At 48.5% G+C, this 17935-nt stretch overlaps 1 protein-coding gene across 2 annotated transcripts; it reads right to left on the bottom strand.

The window, feature by feature from the left end:
- Nucleotides 1-61: 61 nt before the first annotated feature.
- On the bottom strand, nucleotides 62-12615 carry si:rp71-17i16.5 (phosphatidylinositol 4,5-bisphosphate 3-kinase catalytic subunit gamma isoform). 2 transcript variants are annotated; one of them, XM_030365922.1, is made up of 13 exons: nucleotides 12437-12615; nucleotides 11464-11738; nucleotides 8206-9353; nucleotides 6886-7894; nucleotides 5203-5268; nucleotides 4839-5064; nucleotides 4653-4747; nucleotides 4332-4475; nucleotides 4078-4168; nucleotides 3719-3849; nucleotides 3086-3197; nucleotides 2214-2371; nucleotides 62-1589 (listed from the first exon to the last, which is right to left on the bottom strand). In XM_030365922.1, the coding sequence occupies exons 2-13, from the start codon at nucleotides 11731-11733 to the stop codon at nucleotides 1332-1334; spliced, it is 3708 nt and encodes a 1235-aa protein (XP_030221782.1). In that variant the 5' UTR covers nucleotides 11734-11738; nucleotides 12437-12615; the 3' UTR covers nucleotides 62-1331. The 2 variants fall into 2 exon arrangements, 1 of the variants encoding a protein (XP_030221782.1); XR_003977934.1 differs by lacking the exon at nucleotides 3086-3197 and having other exon boundaries at nucleotides 1455-1589.
- Nucleotides 12616-17935: the final 5320 nt, after the last annotated feature.

Genomic DNA, 17935 nt, shown 5'->3' with positions numbered 1-17935 from the left:
AACAGGCGTGAACTAAACAAGGACCTGGAGCATTGCAGGCTATAAACGTAGACACTCACTATTGTCAGGCACTTAAAAAGTTTAATATTATACATTATTAACACATTTCTATTCTAACGTAGATTTCACATGTACAACAAAGACAGTTTGGTAGATGATTGGCTGCTAGATCGCTTCGATAGTCCACTAGATGTCTGAATGGACAACTACATGATATTTAGTTAGGCTACTAGATGTCAACATGGGCTACTAGATGTTTAGTTGGGCTACTAGATGTCTCGTTGGGCTACTAGATGTCTAGTTTGGCTACTAGATGTCTCGTTGGGCTACTAGATGTCTCGTTGGGCTACTAGATGTCTCGTTGGGCTACTAGATGCTTAGTTTGGCTACTAGATATCTAGTTGGTCTACTAGATGCTTAGTTTGGCTACTAGATGTCAACATGGGCTACTAGATATCTAGTTGGGCTACTAGATATTTAGTTTGGCTACTAGATGTCAACATGGGCTACTAGATGTCTAGTTGGGCTACTAGATGTCTAGTTGGGCTAATAGATGTCTATTTGGGCTACTAGATGCTTAAATGGGCTACTAGATATCTAGTTGGTCTACTAGATGCTTATGCTGCTATCCATTTGGATGGTAGGCTGGTACGAACGACCAGCTTCAGTGAGAACGTGACGTATTTCCCTTGCTCCAGCCTTCCAGTTTGCCATTTGTGTCCGACGAGTTTGAGAAGAAAACTAGTCGAGCCACGAGGGGTAGTAGCGGGCTAAGTAGCATCATTAGCAACATAGCCTCTTTAGCAAACCAGCTTGAAAACACAACTTTACATTGAATTGCACGCAAAGCAAGACAGTGCAATGCATAAATTGGTGACCGGATTAAAGCAGCAAGGAAATCCAGTGTGTAAGAGGATTTCAAATCGACATTACAACCACCAACGTGGTACAAATACAAAGAAAATACAGCTCAACCCCCATTGACTATGGGCGCAGCCATCTTCTTTGCTAGTTGTACAGATCTGCTCGCTCTACTTTGAAAGCGACGAGATACTACGACCGAAAGGGGGCGTGCCTCAGTGAAATGCCGCAAGAAAGCTGGGAGATTTGCGACTTTACCACTTCGTACATCCAAATGGATAGCAGCATTAGTTTGGCTACTAGATGTCAACATGGGCTACTATATGTCCAGTTGGGCTACTAGATGTTTAGTTGGGCTACTAGATGTTTAGTTGGGCTACTATATGTCTAGTTTGGCTACTAGATTTCTAGTTGGGCTACTAGATGTCTAGTTGGGCTACTAGATGTCTAGTTGGGCTACCAGATGCTCTCTACTTGATGCCGACCAGCATGTGGATCCACCAGTTGGCCTGCACAGTCCAGCCCAGGTTCTCACAGGTGGCGATCTGCTGCAGGAAGTGGTCGCGTGCGTGCTCCTCGCTGCGCTCCTGCTGCAGCGCCTCCCGGAGGTAGCGCATGTCCTCTGCTGCGCTGAGCTCGGGGATGCCCGTCAGCAGCATCAGGGAGAAGAGCGTGACCAGCAGGCGGGACTGGGAGTGCAGAGACAGGTAGGCCTCCGTACAGATGTCCTGCAGCAAACAAAGCAGAGCCGGCAGTCAAGAGCCAAATATATGCATTGTATGTAAAGAATATGCAAAAGCAAAAGAATAGCATACTGAGTAGGGGAAGCTAAGCGCTGAGGCACACGCTGCAAATGCACACAGACACACACACAGACAGACTGACAGCCTAACGCTAATGCTTTGATCATGTATTCTCTCACTGAAATAGCCTTGTTAATGCATGCATGTCTCCTAAAATCTTATCGCTAATTCCCTAGAATAGATAGAATATTCCTTGAGAAGGATGGCTGCTACGCCAGAAACCAGAATCCATTGGCCTTGCGTTAAACAATGCTAATGATGATGATGATAATATAATTTGCTATAATTATGTTACAAAAGGTGTGTTTTTCAATTTCCTTTTCAAGCCGAAGTGACGGGCAGAATTAATTTCCCCTCCTGGCTACACGGGTTTAAGAAAAAGAAAAAGAAGCACAAAGCATAGTAAGGCCATAGAGACCAAGAATGTTAATCAGAGATGTACGTAAATTGATAGAATGTGCATGCATGAGTAACATCATGTACACATAGCTATCCCAAAGAGCAGATACAGGCGGACATCGTCATGGTGATCAGGGGGCGCAGTCTCACCTTGAACCGCTGGATGCAGAGGCTGTCGCGACCTTTCACCCCGCCAATGACATACAGGAAGTCCGGCGTGAGGACGAAGGGCACCCGCTCCCTCCTCACGCCCAGGAAGGACTTCCTGTTTCCCAGGATGTGACCGAAGTCGATGTGGAACAGGTTACCTATGAAACCGGAAAATGTTTTAACCAGGAAATGATTGTGTGTTATGTGTTATGGTTATTATTGTAGATCAAATAATCGAAATAAAAATACGGTTATATTTTTAGTTTATTTTTTCTTTAATCATACCTTATTATTGCGTGTCTTTACATATTGATATTGTGTGTGTAAATATTGATACACACACAGATACACACACACACACACACACACACACACACACACACACACACACACACACACACACAGACAAAATACAACAGTCCCAATATTGGCTGTTACCCTTTACCCTGAGGTAGCTACCCTCTACCCTCTGCCCTGGGGTGTCTACCCTGAGGTCTCCACCCTGGGGTGTCAACCCTGGGGTGTCAACCCTGGGGTGTCTACCCTCTACCCTTGGGTCTCCACCCTGGGGGCTCTACTCCTTACCCTGGGGGCTCTACTCCTTACCCTGGGGTCTCTACCCTCTACCCTGGGGTCTCTACCCTCTACCCTGGGGTCTCTACCCTCTACCCTGGGGTCTCCATCCTGGGGGCTCTACTCCTTACCCTGGGGTCTCTACCCTCTACCCTGGGGTCTCCATCCTGGGGGCTCTACTCCTTACCCTGGGGTCTCTACCCTCTACCCTGGGGTCTCTACCCTCTACCCTGGGGTCTCCATCCTGGGGGCTCTACTCCTTACCCTGGGGTCTCTACCCTCTACCCTGGGATCTGTACCCTGGTTGGTGATCATGATGTTGTCGTTGTGGCGGTCTCCTATCCCCAGGACGTAGGTCGCCACGCAGTAACCAGCACACGACGTCACAAACATGTCCATGGCCCTGAAGTGCTGGAGCAGACAGAGGTGTTCAGAGAGGAGGTGTTCAGAGAGGAGGTTTTCAGAGAGGCGTTAATTGCCTGAGTGTGTGTGTGTGTGTGTGTGTGTGTGTGTGTGTGTGTGTGTGTGTGTGTGTGTGTGTGTGTGTGTGTGTGTGTGTGTGTGCGTGTCTGTGTGTGTGTGTGTGTGTGTGTGTGTGCCCCAATGTTATATGTCTGTGTGTGTGCCCTTATGTGTGTGTGCCCGCTGTTGTTACTGTTCATTATACTCTCACTCTCTAAGCCAACATCCTCTCAGTCTCCCAGTAGGTTCAGCCTACCTCCTCCCAGTCACCCAGTAGCATCAGCCTCAGACTCATGTCAGTCTGAACGATGTTTGAGTTTCAGTCTAAAACCAACACATCTCAAACCTTTCCGTTGCTGAATTGAAAACCATCCAAACCCTCCACAGAGAAAGGTCCTTTGAGTTGTGAGGACAGGTCACATTATGTCTTATCTCTAAACGGATTAACCAAAGCGTGTTCGCTGACTTACGATCTCCTGCAGCGGACATTTGCCGCGGAGCCAGTTGAAAATGGCGTCGTTCTTGAATGCGCCGTGCGTGCCTCCCTCGCTGCGCTGCACGGCCGCGATGGTGACGGCCTTCCTCACGATCTCGATCATCCCTGCAACGCACACGTCCGTTACCGTTCCTGGGCCTGCCCAACTAAATGAGTCCGGACCAACCACCTGCTATGAACCAAACGGACACACCTCGTCCAAGTCTAAACAGAGCAGGGCTGAACCGTTCAGCGCTGATGGAGTGAAAGAGCTCTGCATTATTAGCAGAAACCAACCCCCTAGCATCGGACACCAACCGGTTTGAGTGTGTGAGGGAATGGCCTTGTGGGTACCTATGTTGTGGCCGGTGGCGATGCAGCCGTAAGGCACCAGGTTCAGGTCCAGGGACTTCTCCTGCCAGATGGAGTCCATCACCACCAGCGTCTGGGTCGTCAGCAGCCAGAAACACACCAAGGTCTCATTACACATGTAGCTCACGGATACACTGAACAAACGCCGCTCTAGAATCGAGTTCGTTGGAGGGGCCATCTGCTTCAGGGCTGTTGATACAGGTTTCTGATTTGTTTGTTATCCGAAGAGACGAGACCTGGAGGACCAGCATGTCCTGGCGGAGGTCGTCTCCCTCCTTGAAGAGGATGCCCAGCGGGGGGGTGGGGGAGGGGGATGGCATGGGCTGGAACTCCAGCCACAGGGGCTTCTTCTTGGACGCCATCACCTTGCAGCTCTTCAGCTGAGGAGGGGAAGTGGGGGAGGCGAGGGGAGGGGAGTTTGGGGAGGAGAGGAGAGGGGAGGTGAGATACATTTTGAGTTTCAGAGCTGGGGGGTGCAGGGGGGGGGAGGAGATATAAATATTAAAATGTATGCGCAAAAGACTGATTGAAAGACATCTAATGTCGCCACACATTACCAGGATGGCTCCTGCTTTGACCCGGGGGTCAAAGGGCACCAGGAACTCCTTGGGCAGGTCGCTCCTCTCCAGGAGCCCCTGGACCTGCAAAGCAGCTGAACACGGACCGGATGAAGAGGATCAACAACACGGATGATAACATGCGTGGTCTGGTCCATAGTTCAACACGGGCGAGTGCCGGCCTACCGGTGGGGGGCAGGTCCGTCTTGTCGGGGAACATCTCCTTGACCTGCAGGGCCACCTGCTGCAGGGCCTGGGCTGCCTGCACCTGCAGGGAGAAGCCGTCCAGCATGGCCTGTCCACAGCCCAGCAGGTAGGCTTCCAGCACCAGTGCCATCCGCTGGCGGAAGTAGGGGCAGGCAGCCACCTCGCTGCGCATGTACCAGAAGAAGAAGTGTCCGATCCTCTTGCTCTGTGGTGAGGGAAAGGAGGCGATGCTCTTCAGCGACCAGTGATCCCAATCGAAAACCGTTCTGTTTGGGCCTCATGAAGTGTCATGAACCTGTTAGTACAGGTACAGCAATGCGGTACTAGAACCTCCAGTACTCACCCGGAGGGCTCTCTGGAGAAGGAAGCAGGCCAGGAAACTGTCGTGGTACGGTTCCACCTTCAGGGTCTGTAGGAGAACCTTACGTCAAGAGCTAATAAAGGGCTGTTGTTTTACCACCATGTTTGATGTTTATTAGCCGTCACAAACCATTGCAAAACGGATCAGACGATGGATCAGCCTACCCGCCTAGCTAGGGGACTGCATCAACACCTAGGCAGATTCATAGATCTGGGTGGACACTCTTATCAAGATCATACCTGATGGTAAAATAAGCGGCCCTTTGACACAAATAAAACCTCTTTATAGTTATCTCAAGAAGTACTGATGATCAGGGGCGGCGCCAAACGGTTGCTTGCCGTTGCTATAGCAACTCCAAGCAATTACTCAGAAACCCCAGAGCAACCCCTGATTTTTTGTCAAACTCAAACAACATATTTGAAATAAAAAATTGTTTATTTCAATTGTTTATTTTAAAATTGTATTAAATAAGTTCAACTAAACCTATGGCCGAATGCGGTAGGCCTACCCGTCACCATACCGACCATTCCTGTTTTATGAATCACCAGATTAAGTGCATAATCAGTGAGTAGCGTCAACATTTCAGGGCCGTGACTGGACTAGCACATGCTTGCTAGCAATGTTGGTGTGTTAAACCGTATGGATTAAAGTGGAATATTGCAAGACGTCCTGTGATCAAGACATCGATTTAAGGTAGGCCGTTTGTTTATTAAGTTTGCCCGTCGCAGCATATTGACTTGGGGCCCATGTGATTTTGTTTTGAAGTAGAACTAGATTCTAGGTTTGGCTCTTGCCAAAGGATGGGTTTATCGTAGCCTGGTATGATCCGCCCTTAATAGAAGTATTATGAAGTATAATAGTATCAACAATAATAGCAACTATTGTATTAATGTTCCACATAGGCCTACATTTGAGACGTATCGCGCAACTAATGTGAATGCTTTGGAATGTACCGTGGCGACGGTAGGTCTGAGATGTGCAATTCACCACTATTGACAAGACAGCTAACCTTGTAGTTGGGGGACTGCTGACGGGCTGTTGATTGAGAGAACTATGTTGTTTGTTATATGTCGTGTGGCCGCAGTGCCACCTGGACTAGCAGTGAATGTGTACATGCCGCTGGGCTATTTTCATGTTGGCCTTCTTAAAGATCTTCCTCCATATTGTTCTATGTCTTTACGTCTTTATGTCTGTGCGTGTGTGAGGGAGAGGGAGAAAGATAGCGCACGTTGAACTGTCAAATGATACGATCACACTCAATCACAGTGGTGCGATTAGTCTGTGTTGTTACTGTACTGTAAACTTGCCTCGTACGGGACCGCAACCACCCCAACCCGTGCCGAAAATGTCTTCCCGGCCGTGCCTCTGCCAATTTCAGGTGTTTTGATCAAGGTTTTTTTTTTTTTGAACAGCAACCTCTTGAATTCATGCAGCAACTGTTAAGCAACTGCAACAAATTATTTCTGGCGCCGCCACTGCTGATGATCTTTCAGTTTTTAAGTGTAACATGACATTATGACTACTGTTTATTCTGAGCAGATAGAGGTTACTAGCAGGCAAAGCTCAACTCATCTTGCTCCAAGATGCCTATAGGTTGGCTGTGGACATTGTGGCAGCCTCCCCCCACTAGACGGTCCTTCCACCCCTTGGTAGTTAAATACATACTTGCACTAGCTGCAGCAGATACATGAGTACTTCATCGTTGGACAGGCTCTCCAACCTCTGCACAACGAGCCGTCTCACGCTCTCGTCGATGGAGTCAAAACTCAACAGCTCCAGAGCCACCGATAGGTCCAGCTCCTCGGGTTCCAAGTGCTCCAGCAGCCAATGGACATCCTCCACCACGTTCCTCTTCAGCCAATCGACGCTGCGCAGGAAGGTCGGCAGGTTGGCCGTATAGTGAACACTCTGCTCCTTCCCGAACCTCTTGAGGTGGGCTTTGTCTGAACCAATCGAAGCAGTCGGGGCGTTAGCGGCGACACCTGGCAAATCCGCCGTGGGGCTCTGAGGAGTTCTGACCGAGTGTTGGGAAGAAGCAGGGGAACTAGTAGAACCAGGAGTAGTAGAACTAGTAGAAACTGGAGCAGTAGAACTAGTAGAAACTGGAGCAGTATAAATAGTACAACCAGGAGCAGTCGTAGTAGTTATGCGTGAGGCAGCGTCAGAGGTCGAGGATGGACAGAAAGAGGAAAGAGAGGCGGTAGACCTATGGAGATGGGACGTCCTATTAATCTCTTCCGCGTCTGGCGGGGTCTCGGGAGAGACCGGCAGCCGAGGAAGGAAATTGTCCGGAAAGTCCCCGGAAATCGTTGGTTCTCCTGTTCTGGATTCCAAAGACACCGGAGATCCAGAGGGAGTGATTTCTTCAGAGGTCTGGACCCTCTCCAGGCCTGCAGACCCAGGCCTGAATACAGGGGATACTGTCCCACACAGAGGGGACGCCGGGGGTGGTCTGGCTTCAGCCGGGGGCCAGCGAGACTCAGGGGATGTGGCACCGTTGGGGAGCACCACGGGGAAGCTGTAGCGGTCCAGCAGCAGGCTGATGGCCATGCAGTGGGTGACGTCCGGGTTGGTGGCGGAGGAGAGGCGGTCCGCCTGGTAGGTGACCACCTCCCCCTCCTGGCCGAGGTAGGGCCACATGTGGAGGTTGTACGGTCCCTGGCTCAGGAGTGACCTGGGAGCAGAGATCACATTGGAATCCTGACAATAAGAGCAACAGTCAAACTATGATGAGCTACAAATCGACGGATACAAATAAAACTAAATTTCACACGGGGAAGTTGGGACTTAACTCCCTGCACCAATAACCCGACAAAAGCTAGACCCACAAGGAAGAAATAACCGACTGAGATGTTGATTCGTGACTTTCAGGTTGTGCCTTAATGCTACTTGTAGAAGAACACACGTCTGCTTCCTCCTTTACAATGCAGTTAATGAGGAGCGGATTTCATATAAGTATAGTTATCACAGAGAGAGGTGAAAGACCTGTGGTCGATGAGGAGGAGGTTGACGAAGAACAGCGTCCCGCCCTTGCCCTTCTGCGGGTGGTCTGAGGCGGTTTCGTTACTACAGGCATTCACGGTCAGCCCCAGCTTAGCACCGCGAGGCAGATCACTGAGCAGGACACTGAACTCCAACCACTCGTTCCACAGCACTTCGTCTGCAAAGGACTTCGTCGTCGAGGCAACGGACAGGAGGACCTTGTTGCCGTAAATGATGGAGGCCTCTACGTAGACGGACGGAGGGGCTTTGGCCGGAAGCTTTGGGATGTCAATGCCAGTGAGTTTGAACCTGAACTTCCTGTCGCAGTCCCACAAGGAGATCATGAATATGTCATCCAAGTCCTTTCCCTCCAGGCGGAGGTCGTCGTGGGAGCTGGACTGGCCCGTGAAGCTGTCCACCAGGGGCCAGTCAGCCAGCAGCACAGCCTCCTGCGGGAGCTGGGTCACAGAGAGGACCGACAGGTGCAGGTCTCGGCTGCTCTTCAGGCACTTCCTGACCCAAAGGAAATCCAGGAGTCGGAAGTCTCCTGATAAGAACTCCTCCCGGCCGGTCACCTTTAGAACCAGGCTGTCTGAGGGCCTGCACTCCAAGCCCTGGTCGGCCGTCACCTTGTTACAAAGCTCCAGGAGAAGCTGGGGTGTGATGGAGGGATTCACCTCCATGCTGAAGCTGAGCTTCTGCAGATAGTGCAGTGTGATCTTCAGGCTCCTGTCCCCGTGGGGCTGCAGGTCTCTTGGCAGCGGGGCGGTCGTGGTCCAGGGCTCTGTGGCATAAACCACGTTGTCGCGCAACTTCAGCTCTTGTCGCCGTGGAGACGCCAGCTTCCTCCGGGTGACCATGAGCTCTCCGAGCCGATTGGTCGCCTCCCGGTCCAGGTCGTGGCCAATCAGGGTGGCCAGGAGGGCCTGCTGCCGCTGCCGTTCGCCATCGTCGGCCGCCGCCACGGGCGTCACTGCGATCGTCGCCGCCAGGCGCCCGTCGGCTTGGCGGCTCCAGGGGACGTCCAGGGTCCGGAGAACCTGGCAGTCGTCGTACATCTCGTACCACTCCTGCCCACGGGCGTACAGCAGGAGGTACTGCTCGGGGTCCAGGAGGCCCAGGAGGTTAGGGTGGCAGCTCTGCTCTTGCGCCTGCAGACAGAAATTAATCCAAGGAAATTAGTAGGTAGCATCTCAGCCCCCCCCCCCCCCCCCCCCCCCTCACAGCGAACCATCTATATCATCAATATCACCACATGCGTACATCATTACCATCCGAAACCGTCATCCCCCTTGATGACGTATTCGTCCCCTTAACCTCTGTCATGAGGTACGTATGATGTATATGTTGGTTGATGTATGAACACGATGTGCATACATCATCATCAACTACTTCATGCCCATTGTCATCTGCACCCCAACGCCATCATCACCACTTCCCCACTGCCTCCACCCCACTAGCACCTCACCACTGTCAAATCTCGGCGCATTACTTTTCCCAGGGACAGATTTGACAGCGATACTGCAATCTCGGGCAGTACGCTATTGCGCAAGCACGCAGGCGTACTTACGCAATAGTGCCTTCACGAGCTCTCATTCCACCCCGTACGAGACAGACACTGGTAGCGTGAAGCTGTCTCTGCATCTCAGACATCGCTTCCGCAGGCAACTCTGTCCCCTTTTCTCCCTTTCATTCCAAAAAAAGAATAAGAATCAGTTTTTAAAATCCTTAAAAGTGATCAGTGACGGACTGGACGGTCTGCATTCAGGCAGATGCCAGAGGGGCCGCGGCTTCTCGTGGGCCGTTTGGGCCGGCCAATCACGGCATGCTTGTCGGGTTCGTGCGGCCGCTTCCGCGGCCCCACATTATCTCTTGGCCCACTATCAAGCATATAATGTTCAAAGCTTAAATTTAGCCATTTGTCTCTAAATCCCTATTCATGTTTTTTAATAGGAAACGAATCAGTATTTATACCAGATATGAGTGTCTATATACAACAGTCATGGTTGCCCTTAATATTTACATTGGTCTACATTATTTTGTAGCCTTATTCAAGCAGATGTTTATAAAGTGCATTGTTTGAAATTTAAATGCAACAAATCTCCCTGTATTTTTAATTGTATTATTGGTTTTATGAAAAAAGTTATATGAAGCAATGACTTCTGGGAATTTCAAAACCGAATCAGACCGCGTCTGCGTATAGGGGGTTGTTGGATGTTGAAAGTTGGAAGATACCAGAGTCTGCTGAGGTTACTATGAGTATGAACTATGAATCGAGGAATTAAGCGAAAGAAGGGAGCAGCGGAGAAAAAGAGAGCGAAATCAAGGAAATGACTGTTGTCTGAAAAATGCGCGAAACTGACCGATTTGTTTTTTAAGCCGCCAAGTGCAGCTTCAGCTAGTAGCACCAGCGCTAGCACTAATGTTCAAGACACTGAGCAAACAGACCAGGGGCAGGGAGTAAGACAGGAGGACAGTGAGGAACAGTGAGGACAGTCAGTCTTTATGCATATTCAAGTGAGAGAGTTCATCCCCAATGGGGCTGCAAAAGTGCGTGTTATTTCCGTGCATGTGAAGTTATATCTGTGTGTTGCGGGCACGCGCGTGCGTGCGCGTCCCCATGTGGGCCGCTGGTGGGTGAAAATGCCAGGGCCGTTTTTTAATCCCAGTCCGTCACTGGGCAACACCTATGCACTTAGCTCCGTGATTTTCTTTTTAGATGTAATAGCAAATATATTTCTCATGAACATATTCACACACACATACACTTATAGTCTTTGTTCCACTTCAGCAAATTAAAAAAAAGTAATACAACTATAATTTAATTAATAATTAAGCCAAAATAGTGGCCCTTAGAGAGTATCTGTGCTAAATTTCATGCTTGCATACCAAAGTGAACGATTTTTTTTACTAATCTGCTCCACTAATATAAAATAGTTAACTTTCAGGGAGACTTGGGCCTAACACCGAAGAAGAACACACCAGAAAAGGCCTGTTTAGTAAGCAGAATTTGATGCCGCATTCCTACACTAATAAAATGCAATTCAATATGGAAGAAATCAAAGTATTCAGAATACAATACTCAGAATGAGTGATGAAACGGAACACGTTACATATTACATTTTTGAGCATGTATTCTGTATTATGTAACTGGATACATTTTAAAAGTAACCTTCCCAACACTGACCACCACCTCTCGGATCACCGCCACCTCCAGCCCACGACCCATATCAACAAGTTGTTCCCCCTTCCATTCCCTACCTTCAAACAGAGTCTGAGCCTCAGCTGCTGAATGCTACACTGGGCAGGGACTGTAACTTCCACAAACTCCGGGCCGAACCGCCCAAACACTGGACTGGACTGAGTCCCTGCGGCATGGTCGACGTCGGCGGCTGGAGGGGAGCCTGGCGACGGTCGGAACTCACACAGGAACACCAGAGTGTGGTCAGAACATCTGGGGTTCCACCCCTGTGCTTCACCCTTCACCCCCCCTGGGCATGAGGGATGCATCTGGAGCACGCTGCAATCCATCGACCCTGTGTTGGCATAAGTATATATTAGTTTAACTGTCACTAGTCATGGTTCACAATTTAGTCATTTAGCTGACGCTTTCATCCAGAGCCGCTCCCGATGAGTTAAGGAGCAGGAGGTTTAGGGGTTTAGGTGCCCTCAGGTATACAGCAGACACGCCAGTTCGAAATCTATTAGCCGACCTCTGGTTTGAGATTTCCTTGTGCTTAGTGTTTTAAAGCAATGCCAATTGGTTTCAGGGCGTTTTTTACTCCCGACGGGGTGGTACATGTTATCCCAACCTGTTATCCCAGAACAACTGGATCAAGGCTGGCTAGGTTCGCTCCAAAATGGCTCTTCGCTGGCCAGTTGCCTCCATTGCCGGCTTTGTTTGGTGTTAGTGTGGTAGGATGTCTTGTTGAAAGTAAAGCTGGGCTTTTCTCTTGGTCGTCATCACAACCAAAGCGACAGCTATTAGAGGGACTCACCGGTGCTTGATGCAATGTAAAATGTTCATTGAATAATACTTCAATAATAATCATTTAAATAGATAGTTATTAAATAGTAGCTACTGGTTTGTGAATCACCTTCTATAAAGTGGGTGAGGTTGTTCTGAAGAATGTGTAAGAATCAGCCTCACCTGTAAGTCTTGGATAAACGTTCTGCTAAATTAACGATGATAATTAAATCAAAATTAACAGAGAGAGAACAAGTGATATCTCACCTGTATCTTGTTGGATCTGGAACGTTTGAAACACTTAAGTGGGGTGTAAAGAGTACCGTCTCCTGTGCGTCAGAAACCTGTTTGGCTTATCGAACTCACTCGACAAGTATCTGGCTGAGGCTCAGTTCCCTCAGACTACAACACCAATCTTTGCCATAAAGGAGACAAAGCCATGTGGTGGTGTGAGTAGGGCTGTTATTTACTTCTGTATTTTGTCAGCTTCCTTCCCTTTTTCACCCACATTTCAAAGACAACACAGTGGTCCCCTTCATCTGTTAGTTCCCTACCCTTCACACATATCACACATTAAATCAGGCTCCTCTCCTACCCTTAATAAACTTTATTTTAAAGTCGTCTGGAATACTAGCCGCTTTGTGTCATCGAGGGACAATGAAAGTATGGTATCAAAACCGATACAAATACATTTTTTGGAATTATTTAAAATGCCTGTGATCACAATTGGAGAAGCTTCAAACAAACTGTAGAGCAGAATGTAGATTAGCTGTAGAAACTAACACCACATCTGGAAGGAGAGTACAGTGTACAGCAGCTACAGTAGCCAACCAAATATATGGACAGTGAGCACAGTGTAGATTAGCTGGAACGAGACAGAACATCTGGATAGAGGGCACAGTGTAGAGCAGCTGCAGGAAACGAAGATCAACATAACAGACAGCCGTGTCGATTATTTCCATGTCAGCCCAGTCTGTATAAATGTGTAAGCCTATAAATGATGACCGTACATAAATACATGTTACATAAATGTTGTTCCCTATTTCAGGGAACAATTCCTCTCGTTGGTTTTGTTCGTTTTTTTATAACTTCTCTCTAATGCTATTTTTTTCTTTGCTCCTTCTACTTCTCCTTATAAGTGTGTTTGTGAATATGTGTGCGTACGTATGTGTGTGTGCGACCATGTGAGTGTGCGTGCATGTGTTTGCGTTTGGGGGGATATGTGTACGTGTGTATGTGAAGATGTGTACGTGTGTGTGAATGTGTACGTGTGTGTGTGTGAATATGTGTATGAGTGTGTGTGAATATGTGTACGTGTGAGTTTTAATATGTGTGTGTGTGTGTGTGTGTGTGTGTGTGTGTGTGTGTGTGTGTGTGTGTGTGTGTGTGTGTCGTGTAGACAGATCTATTGGTACGTTTACTCATCCCTCAGGGTGAATCAAGGCATCACAGCAGCTGGTCATTAAACAGAATGGTAAAGGTAAAGAGATGAACAATGTGGATGTGTTTGTGTGTTTGTGTACACAACCTGTCTGACATGCTGGAGCTGGAAGTCTTTAGAGTCTCACAGCTCAGTGAGAACCTGCTTTAGTTCTGCATCTTCTCCAGCAGTATGAGTGCTCTTGACTCCCTGCAGGCTCTAGAACAGGATGTCAAGGGTTGGACCTCTGTTCCTCATACCCAGGGTTTCATGGGTTCATCATCTGGTAAACAATTCTATTAATAAACTTGTGGGAACTAATTAAGAGAGAGGTGGGGGAGTGTGCGTTTGTGTGTGTGTGAGTGTGTGTGTGTGTGTGCATGCCTTCATGCCTTCAAGGGTGTCTGTACCCATGGAAACCTGGAAGAAAAAAACAGAGCTTCAAGCAATCTATGTTTTTATTCACGTGAAAATGATCAGACAATCCTATTGTTTTTCAATAGGCTTCATAAACTGTGTGTGTGTGTGTGCGCAAATTCTTTAATTAACTGAAAAATAACTGCATACAAAAAGACAATTATTATTTAAATAGCAATCACTTTTTAAGAACATATTATGTTTGTACATTACAATAATGTCATACAGCACACACATTCAGATCAGTGCGATCAGAATGACATAATTGCTTATTATGTCCTTGGCATCTCTGAAAGCTCATTAACATTGTAAAATATATATAGGCCTATACCATATATTTTTCATAGTATATATGGGCATATTCATAGATGATTACACAGCAGCCTTTTCAATCCCTGATTTTCAGAAAACATTGAGTGTGTCCTTTATTAAAAACACTGTAGGTAATAGATTGAAGGTAAAGGCGTGGCCCAGGCAGCCATCTTGGATCTGAACCCCACAGAGAACTCTGGAGCCGATATTCTCCATCAACTGCCGCTCCTCTTCTGCTTTTGGTGTCAATTGTTGAGTTAAAGGTCCATTTAATTAAAGGGACTCTCACCTTTGTTGCATTTGAGAATTACAGCACATTCAAATCATCCCGCCTTCCTCCAATGCCCCACCCCCTAAGCGTTATTTTTACAGTACAAAACTACTAAGCGTTATTTATTTTTTTTGTTTGTTTTTACTCCTGGTGGGTCTGTCTTGCATATTAGAGTGTTATTACCTTATTAATACCAATTTAACCTTATCCAAAAAAAGTGTAAAAATGCAACAAAGGTAAGAGTCCCTTTAAAGTTATCAGTTATTTAAAAATAAATGCTAATTTTATCCGAAAAAAATTAGGCAGTTTTGGTCGGCACTCATAAGTCAGGATGGCTTTGTCTATATCTATAATCTATAGCTATTCTCTATTTATATTTATTACATGACCTGGACTGCATTCAGTGTAGTCACATCTTCGTCCTTCTCAGCATCAAAGTAAAAGCCTGATTAACACAACCTGAAGAATCTAAACCCATGTAAACACGTTCCTTATTTACACGCCTATATTTGCATCGTCTCCCCCTTGGGAAGGACCGTTGATTAATTCTGAAAACATTACTCCCCGTTTCGTTCGTTTCCTTTTTTTGACAAATAAAAACAATTCCTGGATTCGTGTGTGACGCTGAACTGTAAACTTAGTATGATGATGATGATGATGATGATGATGAGGATGAGGATGATGATGATGATGATGATGATGATGATGATGATGAGGATGAGGATGAGGATGATGACTACGACCTTTCAGTACGCGCAAAATGCCTCCAGTGCCAACTCACACGGGACGTTCAGAGTGCCTCGGGCTCTTGACCTCCCGCCTCCGCCCCCCTCCCCACAAGGTCCCCGTTCAGGAGGTTCTGCACGAGATGCCCCACCGCGAGCCCCCCCTGCCCCACAAGCAGCGACCTCCCTCCGTTCCTCCTCGCGCGAGCCCCGCCTGTCATCGGCTGCTAACGGTCCCGGACCGTTGCTCATGCAGCAGCTGCACGTGACCCGGGCCAGCAGCTGCCGCACCTCCTTGTTGCGCATGCCGTACACGAGCGGGTTGATGCAGGGCGGCACGAGCGTCATGGCCAGCAGTGACATGTGGCAGCAACCGCCGCGGACAGGGAGGGCGTGTGCGGGTTTCTTTCCAGCATGGCGGCACCGGTACCCTCGAGCTCCCACAGCAACGTCCGACGTGGCCTTGAGCAGCACGGGCAGCAGCTGGGAACAGTAGCATGCAGCAGTAGAACAGCACCGTCTTGCGCGCGCGCGTGTTCACCGCTTTGAAGGGCACCACCGCGTTGAGCGCGTCCCGGTACATGCGCAAATACGCGAAGCCGTGCGTGAGGATACAGATAAGCAGCAGCAGCGCGCGCACACTACCTTCCGGAACACGGCAGAGGCGCGCGGGAAAACCCATCTGCCTCTCCATTGTGTCCGGCTCGCACACGAGACCCGAGGTGACGCCGCGGGTCGCATCCTCGCGCTCGTGGCCCAGACCCCAGCAGCACCACGCTCGTGATCCCCAGCCCCACGGACACCACCCAGATCATGAGAGCGCCAGGCGCAGGCGCAGCAGCGTCAGGATCGACAGGTAGCGGATCGCCTGGCACACGTACAGATAGCGCTCGAGCGCCATGCCCGTGATGGTGAGCAGGCTGCACGAGATGGTCGTGGTGCCCAAGAAGTACTGCAGGTGGCACCACAGGTTGAAGCCCATGGTGCGCCTGTGCATCAGTGAGTAGATGAGGGGGGGGGCCCAGCAGAGCGGTCTGGATGAGGTCGCTGAGGATCAGGTTCTTCAGCAGGTTAAATCGCGGCTGCCACGCCAGCTCGCGGGAGCGCTCGAGGCCGAATAGCGTGACGCCGTTCACGAGGAGTGACAGCAGCACGAGGCAGGAGCACAGGGCGACGAGCAGTCGCGTGGCACCCTCGTAGGGCACGATGGCGAGGAAAAGGCACGCCGCCGCGTCCAGGTGGTGCTCCTCATCTTGGTCGCGGGGCTCGCTGCTGTTCTTTGGATCCAGCAGCCACACGCACTGCCGCGTGTGCGTGACGCTTGGCATCGCGGTCCCGGCGCCTCGGGGCACGTGGCAGCGCGTGTTCGCCTCTTGTAAAGTTCCGGCAACGGTTGGTTACCCGTCGCATCTGACGGACACAAAAAAAGCAATCCGTCTCACACAATTGTAACGAAGGGCTCGAGATGCTACCAACACGCACAGCAGCGGGGATCGAAGTTGCTGATGAAGAAACTTATAGGGCAGCCCGCCAAGGGGCCTGGCTCAGGGAAAAGGGGGAGCCGGTGGTAGGTATTAAACGCGTCTTCGATCGATGCTCGTTTCTGATAGGTCAATCGCGTCATACTGCCGTTTCTTAATAATAGACAGCTGTTTTAATAACAGACCGCTGCTCTAAACAACATACACATACACACACGCACGCACGCACGCACGCGCGCGCACACACACAGACAAACACACACACACACACACACACACACACACACACACACACACACACACAACACACACACACACACCCAAGCACAAGCACAAAAAATGACCTGCCCTAATTAACTCGAAAACAAACATGGCTAACAATTTGCTGTGCATAAAGAATATTCGACTGATAATAAAAAAAATGATATCGGTAGGCTGTCAGCCGATACGTAAAAGGAGTGAAATGAAAAGCTAAATATAGTCAAGTTTTAACTGCTGCCTCCCATCTCAATTCGCACACACAACCATGAGTTTTAACATTGAAATTAGTGTTAAGTTTACTCGGAACGAGTCAATGTTAATATAGGCAGCATTTCCCTAACTGCTGACTCTCTCACCATTGTCCTCTAGACCAGTCCATAGTTTCCCCCCCAAAACTTAACTACGCCCAGGTGTCCCCCATGCATACTTGCCAACCTTAAGACTTCGAAAATAGGGAGGATTCCCAAACTAAAGCGGGGTCTGGGGTCCCCCCCCATAACATTTTCAGCTTTAAAGTCATTGTTTCCCGCATTCTGGTGACTTTAAAATAATAAAACCAACAAAAAAAATTAGTAAATTGAAAACGTCAATTTATGTTGAATACTTTCATTAATTTACATTTCATGTCATTACAATTCATATTATTATTACATATCAATATAATTCATATCATTACATTTCATATTATTACATTTCATATTATTACATATCAATAGATTTCATTTCATTACATTCATTACATTTTACTGACGCTTTTATCTTAGCAACTTCCAATAAGTCTTATGTTATCACGCAAATACACTAGCTTCTAATAAACAAAACTACCAAGTAAGCTACTACATCATGTAAGTGCTACATGTAGGTTAACATGTAGGTTAA

This window comes from Gadus morhua, chromosome 1 (genome assembly GCF_902167405.1).
Source record: "Gadus morhua chromosome 1, gadMor3.0, whole genome shotgun sequence".
Classification (NCBI taxonomy): Eukaryota; Metazoa; Chordata; class Actinopteri; order Gadiformes; family Gadidae; genus Gadus; species Gadus morhua.
This window is presented reverse-complemented; position numbering and strand designations above follow the sequence as displayed.

Bases quoted from the DNA above. Each gene is read 5' to 3' on its own strand.
- si:rp71-17i16.5 (XM_030365922.1), bottom strand. From the start codon at position 11,733: ATGGATTGCAGCGTGCTCCAGATGCATCCCTCATGCCCAGGGGGGGTG. The intron at 5,269-6,885 runs GTATGTATTTAA...GTTCTCCTACAG, and splicing joins ATCTGCTGCAGCTAGTGCAA to ACCCTGAAGGTGGAACCGTA. The intron at 1,590-2,213 runs GTGAGACTGCGC...TGTTTGCTGCAG, and splicing joins TCTGCATCCAGCGGTTCAAG to GACATCTGTACGGAGGCCTA.